The sequence below is a fragment of the Kryptolebias marmoratus genome, linkage group LG14, assembly GCF_001649575.2.
Source record: "Kryptolebias marmoratus isolate JLee-2015 linkage group LG14, ASM164957v2, whole genome shotgun sequence".
Taxonomy (NCBI): Eukaryota; Metazoa; Chordata; class Actinopteri; order Cyprinodontiformes; family Rivulidae; genus Kryptolebias; species Kryptolebias marmoratus.
Genome location: NC_051443.1, coordinates 5,034,614 through 5,044,995, shown reverse-complemented (window position 1 = coordinate 5,044,995; position 10,382 = coordinate 5,034,614). Strand labels below are relative to the sequence as shown.

Here is a 10,382-nt window from a genome sequence, read left to right as displayed (position 1 = left end):
TCACTTGCATACAGTGATCGACCCATGACTAAACATTACTTTGTGATGACACCGGGTGGCGCTGAAAGCAGCGTGCAGTTTCCTGTATGCTAACTGCTGCTAACAGAGCTCACAGAGCTAGTTCTGCTGCTGAACAACTTTAAGACTAAACCCAAAACCCTATTCAGCAAATTCTAACCTGCAGTGATTAAAACATGACCCCCAAAACGGTAATGGAGTAGCAGAAAGAAAGTTTGCAGTGAGGAAGAGGAGCCGTAGCTTCTTCATCATCATACGGAGCGGACAGAGGTTGTTTTTTTTTTGTTTTACGGAGCGGACGGAGCAATGACTTATATTTGGGACGGAGTTTGTTCAGCAAACGCGCTGCAGGTGACGTCACCGTTTCCGCGACAACGTTAGTGACGCATAAATTGCACGACACGTATCGATAATGAATTTTGTCGCCAACGCTTTTAATTATCGAATTTTATCGATTTTATCGATTCGTTGTTGCAGCCCTAAAGCAGACTGAGTTGTTTGACCCCAAACAGTTGTACAATACATAGTTTCCACAAGTCTCCTCCTGAAGAGATAATATTGCCAAGTTGGTAGGTAAGGGATAGGTAACGATGGCTTTGAAGGAAACTAAATTCAGGTATTTACCTACTCTTGACTGATGTGCTGGGAAAAGATGTATGAAGAATATCACTACTGTCGGGACTGACTTGCATAAGCTGAAAAAAGAGGAAATGTCGGACGAGCCTGACAATTTACCGTCCATCTCGTACTACGACCTTGTTAGTTATTTAGTGTACACGAAGAGGAGGAGCTTCGTGGCCTATAAGCAATGTATTCATACAATCAGTGTTTCAACCGATCTGTGAGGGCTGTCTGAACTCTCCATGTTAATAACAAAGTTCTGGTTACTAGCAGGATAAGTAATAACAATATCATACATGTAGACATATTGTGTGGACAGCGTGTTTATGTATTAGAATCAGACCTAAAATGGAGCTAGCTCTGTATTCGTAACTATCATTCAACCATAACAGTTTTGATTGTTGTGCTATTTATTACTGACAAATCACTGACAAAATCCATTAACTTTTTTAATTTAATTCTTTAATTATAACATTAGCTTTGGGGTTTAGCACATAGCACAGCTGAGTTATTTACAGCAGAGACATTCTAAATCATGAAACCACTTATACATACAGTTATACTCTAACATTACTTAACAGGACTTTGATTTCTTTAAAATGTTACTTTTACCGGAATAAAAGTGGTTCGAGCAGATTCTGGATGTCTTCCAAGGCTGATGTTGTGCTTGGTGTTCTCAGGCCAGACTCATGGACCTTCATGTTTCCAGAATGTAGTGAAAACTATGCTTTGCTGAACCATGTGCACAGTTAGAACAACCTTTAACCTGGCCTGAAACAATAGTCAAAAATAGTCAGCGAGTGAAAAAAATGTGTCTTCTGCCGTGGCTGAAGTTATTTGCCTACTGCAGTGGTGGTGAGAGGGGCAGTGTCCGGAAGTGTGACATCACATGGGAACTATGTATAAAGGTGTGACAGAGTCACAGCATGTGGATATAAATGAGAAGCCTTTAATGGTAAACATGATCTTATGAGATAACGGCAATAAAGATGAATTTTATTAGTTTTAAACACTTTTTTAAATTTGCTGACTTAAATTTAAGATGTCAGTCCAAAACAACACCGATGTTTGCACTCGTCTCATTTTTGGATTTTCATCTGATCAGTGAATACATTACAGACCTTTTGTCTGGTTGTGAAACACAGTGAGGTTGTTTTTGGTGCAGTTCAAAGATGAAAGTAATTTTTGAACTACTGTAACAATCAGTCAGACCATTTATCTGTTCAGTATCTCTGCAGCCTGTATGTATGATGGCTTCATCTGCTTTACAAATGTCTCTCTCCAGAGATAAGTTAGGTGTAGGGGCAAAATAATATGACCTTCTCTTACCACACTGCTTATTTTGTTAAGTCATCAACCCTGAGTAATCTTGTTCTTGTGGTAAAAGTTTCCATTTCACTTCAGCTCGAACATGGGACCACGTACCTAACCTACTTTTAATTGGCTGCCGAGATCCACTCAAACAGTAGCTTTGAGAAAAAACGGTGACACCTTTAATCTTTATCACACTCCATCTTTTCTGTTGATAACAATCTCAATGTTAGTTTGACATCTGAACAAAATGTTCTCAAAAACCACCATCACTTTGCAAAGTTCTGCTTGTTGAAGTTGCAGCAATGGTTTTGTCAGATTGAAGTTCCCAGCTTTCTGAGGTGCAGCGCAGAAAACTTTTCTCTCTCAAAGCAGTCACCAACTCTGTAGAATTTGTTCATTTCCGTGGGTAAAATACTGATTGAAAACAACCTGATGCAGCACAGTTAACTCATTTGATTCCATACTAAACATCAGTTTCAAAGAACCACTCCTTATTTTTTTATTTTTGAATATTTAAACTGAGACTCATATATTTATGAATCAGAACTGAGTTTATAGGAAAATAAATGAGCCTACAGCTTAGAGTTTTTTTTTTCTTGTGTGTACTTATTTGGCTTCCTGAAGCTCGTTGTTACAGAAACACAAACGTCTTCAAGCTAACCAGGGTTATTGACATGGCCTGCCCTGAACATGCCTCTGAACTCAGCAGCACGGAAAGTCAAACATGCACGTTCAGGGAGAAAATCCAACTGAGTGGGTCGTGTCAACTTTGCCTCTGTAACTAAGGAGCTGTCGGTTTTATTTAAGAAACATTTGAAATAATGTGTTTTTTATTGTGCCGAAAAGTTTTGCGTGATTGATGTTCAGCTTAGCAAGAATTTGTTGTGTTTATATTACCGTTCTCAGTGAAATGTGTGGCAGTTGTCTGTGGTGACACAGTTTCTCTCCTCGCTGTGCTTTCCTGCTGCTCAGGTGGGCAGCGACAAATGAGTTGTTTTTAATACAATTTTCCTGCAGGTTCCAACTTTCAAAATGATTGTGTGCTGTGGCAATAAGGACATCAGGTTAGAACTTAACCACATTTGTTCTCAGTGAAGCGAAGCTGCCTGGAGTTCTTAATATCAACTCAGAGCTGGTTGAACAAACTTGGTATCTTTCTTGTCCAAAGTTTGGAGTAACTCCTTGGTTTAAACACAAAAACCCCCAATTCAGCAACTTTCTTTTCTTTTTGGCTTCAAATAGCCTACAGTTGTAGAGAGAACTGGGATTGACGACCATTGTTTGTTGGACTGAAAATAGTTGAAGAAAAAAAAAAAGATCCCTTCGCCCAACCCTAGTTTTGTCACCCTCTCTGATCACTCTGTTCATCACGTTCGTGTTTATAATTGTTTTTCAGCTGGACCACAGCAGAGAGGTGAAGGAGCAGTACAGAAACGACAGAGAAGGCTCAGTCTCACCCAGCGAGGACATGACAGCATCACCGTGCGCCCAGCACAACGGCAGCTACAAGACCCACAGCGAGGAGGACGCAGCTCTGGGCGCAAACCGCGCCAAGTGACCATCACGGCTCCGCTGAAATGAATTCTGCTCCATCAAGGTGTCCCATCATGTGTGTGTTCTTACAGAAACTGTGAATAACAATTACTGCAAGTCATTTTTCACTTCTTTCGTACAAGAATACAATCTTGGATTCTGTAACTGAGCTCCTTTTCCTGCCTGAAGGACGGGTAGCTCTAAGCATTGCGGAGATGGTGTAAAAATGAAAAACAAACAAACAAACAAACAAGCTCCTAAACAGCCAAAAAAAAACCATCAGGATGATTCTAAAGGCAACGCTTGTTTCAAAGCTGTTGAATTAGATGACATAATGTTGTAGAAAACCTGCAGCTCCTTCACCTGTTTGTTCATGACTCCGTTTTAAAGCTGCTGATATCTGCGTCTGAAAGAAGAAAGTCACGTTACAGCCCGACATCTGTAAGAAAATAATAATTTAAAAAAAATTTAATTAGGACTTTGTCTGACTGTAAACTTAAGGAGATTAAAAAGCATTTTATGCCTCTCACATTGGCAGTACGTGTCATATTCCATCATGTAAACCAGTAACCTTGTAAATCCTAAATCTGCACCAACAGTTTGTTTTCCAAGTAAGAAGAAGTTGTGTCCTTACTGATGTCTTATTTATTTGGCTAAAATAGGGTTCACAGATGAGTCAGCAGGAGCATAAAGGGAAGGAGGCCGGTGTTTGTTTGTTTGCTGAGACATCTAAATTTAATCTTGAAGACTTGAAAACAAACAAACACAAAAAGGCTTCTGTGGTGTGTGTGAAAGAATCTGCACTAAACCTTGATAATTGGCTCTTGGGTTGTGAAGTAAAAAAAAAAGAAACTGCAGCCTTTGGATTTAAGGACTGTTTGTTTCTAAATGAGTGACAAGTCTCCCCTTTGGCCTTTAATAGTTTTCAGTCAAGCACCTGAATCAGTCTGTATGTTGTGTTGAATCTCTTGTTTGTCAGCAAATCTTGAATTAGTTTCAATAATAATGTGATCTAAAAAATATGAAGAACTCTGTGAACTAGACTGGATAAAACTAAAGTAGAATTTAATCTCAGACAGCTGGACATTTCATTCCATATTTTAGTTGCCTCATTTGTGGTGTGCAGCTGTTCTTCTCACCAGCGGCTGAAGGGATGACGTATTTGCCAATGTCTGTGTGTGTGTGTGTGTGTGTGTGTGTGTGTGTGTTCATGTCTGTCAGCAGAATATCTCCTGAACCACTGGATGAATTTTAATGAAACACTCAGAAAATAATCATTGCATGCATATCTACATCTGATTTAACTTTTGGAGTCAGTTCTATTGAAGATGGCCACTACAGCTAACCAACCTTGTCTAACACAACAAAAGATGTAATTCTAATTTTACACATTTTACCACATTTAATGTGGTAGTAGCTGTGAGTCATCCCCATCACATTCTCTGAGCGCTACACATTGCACAACATGTTTGCCTCGTGAATGTCTTGTTTTTTGTTTTTTTTTTGGTTGGTTTTTTCCACTCGAACAGTAAAGTTATACTAATGAGTCAGAAGGAACAGAAAGAGAAGTGTGAGGAGGCAGTTTGATGTAAAGAAGAAAACTTATTTTCTAGCAGCATTTGATTCAAAATGTGAGAGGTGTTACCAACATTTTAAAATTGTCCTGCAACAATTCGAAGTGAACCTTTTTATTGGTCTTGTAGAAATAAAAATAGTCAGACTAAGTTTGGTGCGGCTGCAACTTCCCCTTTTATTTTTATTTGCTGACATGTTTCATATGTTACTTGAAGTGTGAAGGCCTTCCTGTAAGCTGATCTGTGAAGAGATTCAAATTAAATTCTAAGAAAAAAAACTACAAAATAAAAAAACAGAAGCGCACACTCTGCCAAAACCTCTCTCTATATTAAGGAAATCACCCTGATGTAACAAGCTTTTCTTCAGTAAAGTTTGGCTTTTCTGATAACACAGAGTCCAAGAGAATGAATTTCTTCAGATGCTAAAAGAATTGTTTGTGTGTGTGTGTGTGTGTGTGCGTGTGTGCGCGCAGATGAAGGAACATTTTGTCTCTGAGTCACAAAGTGTTCTTTATTCCTCTTTTTACAGCAGACCGTGAGTCACCCACAAACCAAGTGATTTACTGACAGAGCTCTGGAGTTGTAGGTCTGCAGAGAGATTTAACGTTGACATGTCCTCATAGCCGTCTCATTTAGTCAACATGTAAACATTATAGAAATACAGGGTTCCAGGCATCATGGCGCATCATCTTCTGTTGACGAGACAACCATTATTTCCTGTTTTTCTGAACTCAGAACCTCCTGCTGTAAAATGCCGGTGGTGTGTAAAATGTCTAGTATCAAAAGAGAACATGAACAGCTGCAGGGTCGAAGGTCAAAAAAACTGATAGGTCACAGGTCAACAAATTGCCTGAAAGCACAGGAAGGTCAAAGTCTAATCAAACATGGAGACCTTTAAACAGATTACACTAAGATGTTCTATTAAGGGATTTTGCCTTTTGTTATTTAAGTTAAATTCAAACTTTCATAGAACTGTTTTAGTTTTCGGCCATCTCTGTCATCGTCGTAGTTGTGAGTGTAGTTGAAACGTTCTGCAAAGTGAAAACAGATCGACATGTCTGTGAACTCGGTACATTTTTCAAAGTTTTACTGTTTCATTTATACCTTTTTGGTTTTTTTGCAGACATTATTGTAAGTGGTTTTTATTTTGTTTGATTTTCCTTTTTTAAGTGTACAAAGCCTACTGAGGGGATAAACGTCAAATTTCAGAAAAAGAAAAAAAATACAGTATTTCAGACACAACAGGCAGTATGGCAAGAATTGTGTTGGTTTTATTTGTGTGTATTGAGTCCATGATGTAAAAACTGTAAAAATATGTTTGGAGGATTACTGTAATGTTTTTGAACGGTTCGGATGTATGTACAGTACATAATATTCAGAATTTAACATTTTATCTGTTTGCAGAAGCTCAATAAAGAGACTTTTCACTCAGTAATTCTGATTAATTGTTTTTGTTTTTGCCATTTAATGCTACAACATAAATCTTTGTCTTGTCACGGAGAGGAACAATACATTTCTAGAATAATTTTAGTTAATAATGTTTTTACTTTGAATATTGTTTTTCCAAAAGTCAAATCTTAGGTTATTTCTCTTTAGATAAGATATTCATCATTGCTGCACTATTGCACCATTTCAAGTTTTGAAGTTTTTCACTTCTCTATGGTTTACTCATGCATGAAACTTACTCTGGATTCATGCTGTCGTAGTTTTTGTTCTGCAAGCTGACAGCATAAATTATTTAAAGTCAATGTTTGGGTAGGAACATGAGTAAAAAAAAAAGTTTATTTTATGGCGTGCTTCTTGGCAAATCTTACAGATGCTGACATTTGTTCCCTTTCTTTAAAGAGAAACAAAACCAGCTAAAGTTAGCTGAAATAACTTGAAAGGTACACAAGTAGTAGAAAGAAAGAAATAACTAAAAATCAACAAATATCAGACATTGCTTTTGAATTTTGGTTCTATGGAAATATTTTAAAACTTTCATAAAACTGGGCTTGACAAAAAGGATGCTACTCGTAACTTAATATTTTGTTGCATAACCTTCAGAGACAATAACTCAGTCCAGTGATTTCTGTCCTCTCTGAGACTTCTGTTCCTCTCCACAAGTATTTTGTCCCTCTCCTTGTGGACAAACTGCTCCATCTGTCTCAGGTTTGAAGGGTTCCTACTCCAGACTGCATGTTTCTGCTCCTTCCTCAGATGTTAAACAGGATTTATATCAGGGCTCAGAGACCACTTCAGAATGGTCCAATGTTTGGTTCTGAGCCATTCTTGGTGTTTTAAACTGTGAGTTTTGTCATTATCTTGTTGGAGGACCCATGACCTGTGACTGAGACCAAACTTTCTGACTCTGGCAGCACATTTGGCTCCAGAAAGTTTTGAGATTTTATTTTACCCTGAACAGATTCAAGACCCCCTGTGTCAGATGCAGCAGAGCAGCCCCAGAACCAAGCCTCCTCCATCTTTCACTGTAGGGCCTGTAGGGTCTTCTTTTCTTTGGATGTTTAATTTGTGGGTCAGTTAAAAGCTGGTGGGATTTGTTGCCATAAAGCTCTAGATTTGTCTCATCTGTCCAAAGAACATTCTACCAGAAGCAACGTGGCTTCTCAATATGAATTTGGGCAAATTCCAGTTTCACTTTTATATGATTTTGTTATGATTCTGATTTCTCTCCTCAGCCCTCATCGCAGCACTCAAGCTCATCTGGGCCACCTGCTCACCACCGCGTGGCAGTGCATCAGGTTCATTCCATCCACCTGCTCACCAACAGTTATATTCAGCCTCAGACAGGCAGACAGTGCCAGATTTCTGAAAGCCCTTTGGTGTGAGTAGAGATCCAGCATTACTTCTTTTGCCTGACCATGTTTTGCTTTTTGGATCTCCCTACCTTGCTAGGCCCCTGTCAAACACTCCATTGGTTCCCGTTTCCCAGCTATGACCCTGTTTCGACCTCCCGACTGTGCCTTCTGCCTCGCCCTTGGATTTGTCTGCTAAGATTACCTTCACGTGCCCGACCTGTTTCTGTGCCCGGACCTTGGATCCCAGCCTGACCCCCCAGATAAGCTTATCTGCCCCTCTCACCCTGCCCACCTATATCCAAGCCCAGTCGTCTGAGGTTTTTTGTTTTTTTTTTCTCCTGCAATCAATTCTCCTGGAGGCGGCTTGTCATCACTGCTCCCCTGAGGAACCCGGAACCTCCCTCGGCTTCCTTCTAAACTCCCTGAGAAGGTTAGTGGCTTTCTTGTTTGAACATTTGGCTCCAGGTTATTAGCCGCTAACCCGTTTCTCCTTTCTCAGTGGCTCCTGGTTCGGTTGCTGGTTGCCCCACACCCCTTTTACAATAAAGCATTTACTGCTTCCACTCGTGTGTTGACTGAAATTTCGGGTCTTCTGCGTTACAGATTTTTGTCCACCTCAGTCGTTTTCGTTGGCTCCACTCTAGCTCAAACAGTGTGGTGGTACAATATGACCCTGAAGAACCTTGACCTCAAGATTTCACCTCTAATCTCGTTTGAAGTTGTTCTGGACTCTTTGGGTACCATTTGTATAATCCATCTCTTCAATCTGTCATTAATTTTCTTCTTGCAGCCACACCCAGGGAGGTTGGCTCCAGTCCTGTGGACCTTAACCTGCTGATTAATCTGTGCAGCTGAAGTCACAGGAACATCAAGCTGCTTGATGATGGTTTTACAGCTTTTACCTTTAACATATTTTTCAATCTTCTTTCTAAGCTCCTGCGACATGTCTGTCCTTAGCTTACTTTGCTCCATGCTCAGTGTGTCACACACCATGATACCAAACAGCACAGTGACCACTTTTTCACCCTTTAAACAGAGCAGACTGATTACAAGATTGAAGACACCTGTGATGCTGGTTATGGGACACACTTTAGTTTGGCACTGGCTTTTTCTTTCTTTAAAAAAAAAGGTACAAACAGAATTGTCAGCATTTGTAAGTTGGTGCAGTTAGAATTGATACTTTAGAAATTGTTTGAGAGTGAGAAAATGCCTGAGAAATGGAGAAGTGTGTTGGTGCCAGTTTTAAGAACAAGGGTGATTTACAGAGTTGTAGCAACTACAGGGGAATTGGGTTGATGAGCCACACGGTGAAAATCTGGGAGAGTTGTGGAAGCTAGCCTTAGACAAGAAGTAACTATTTGTGAGGAGCAGTATGGTTTTATGCCAAGAAAGGGCACCATGTTATCTTTGCTTTGAGGATGTTGAAGTAGAGAGAAGGTCAGAATAAACTTGATTGTGTTTTTGTGGATTTAGAAAAAGCATATGACAGGGTTCTGAGGTGTTGTGGTGTTGTATGAGGAAATCTGGAGTGGCAGAGAAGTATGTTAGACTGGTACAGGACATGTATGAGGACAGTGGTGAAGTGTGCTGTAGGAGTGACCAATGGCTTCAATGTGGAGGTGGGAGTGCATCAAGGAGCTGCTCTGAGCCCCTTCTTGTTTGCTGTGGTGATGGATAGACTAACAGATGAGGTCAGGCAGGAATCCCCGTGGACTGATGTTTGCAGATGACATTGTGATCTGTGGTGAGAACAAGTAACCGGTGGAGGTATGCACTTGAAAGATGAGGGATGAAAGTCAGCCGTAGAAAGACAAGAGTACGTGTGTGTGTGACTGAGAGGGAGGCAGGTGGAACAGTGAGGCTACGAGGAGCAAAGGTCACAAAGGTGCAGGACTTCAAGTACTTAGGGTCCACTGTCCAGGAAAATGAGGAGTGTGGTAAAGAGGTGAAGAAGAGAGTCCAGGCAGGATGGAGTGGATGGAGAAAAGTTTCAGGAGTGATTTGTGACAAAGGGGTGGCAACAAAGGTCACAGGAAATGTTTACAAGACAGTGGTGAGAGCAGTTATGTTGTGTGGTTTGGAGACCGAACTGGAAGTGACAGAGCTGAAGATGTTGAGGTTTTCCTTGGAGGTGACAAGAATGGATAGGATTATGACTGAGGTCATCAGAGGTACAGCACAGGTTGAAGGACTTGGCGATAAAGTTAGAGGCCAGACTGAGATGGTTTGGACATGTGCAGAGGAGGGACAGTGGGTATATTGGTAGAAAGATGTTACAGATGCAGCTGCCAGGAAAAAGACAAGGAAGATGTATAGTTTAAAACGGTGTTTATAGATTGAGATGATGCTGCTTTGTTTGAAGAAATATTGTGAAGAGAAGTCAGTTTATTTAATATTTCATATGAAATATAATTGTATGTAAACATGGCTGCCACATCTAATCAACAATAGAAAACCTAAAAACGTTTATAGCGCAGTTATTTTAAAACTTTATGTACTTCTGCCATTTAGACTTTTAAACCAG

General features: G+C 40.0%; 1 protein-coding gene across 3 annotated transcripts in view; it reads left to right on the top strand.

Moving 5' to 3' along the window:
- srek1 (splicing regulatory glutamine/lysine-rich protein 1) overlaps nucleotides 1-6,495 on the top strand; it is a 17,188-nt gene extending 10,693 nt beyond the window's left edge. For all 3 annotated transcript variants that reach the window (XM_017427546.3, XM_017427548.3, XM_037979343.1), the window contains one exon: nucleotides 3,350-6,495. In XM_017427546.3, coding sequence (XP_017283035.1) covers nucleotides 3,350-3,511 — 162 coding nt within the window. In that variant the 3' untranslated portion in view covers nucleotides 3,512-6,495. The remainder of the gene's footprint in view (nucleotides 1-3,349) is intronic.
- Nucleotides 6,496-10,382: the final 3,887 nt, after the last annotated feature.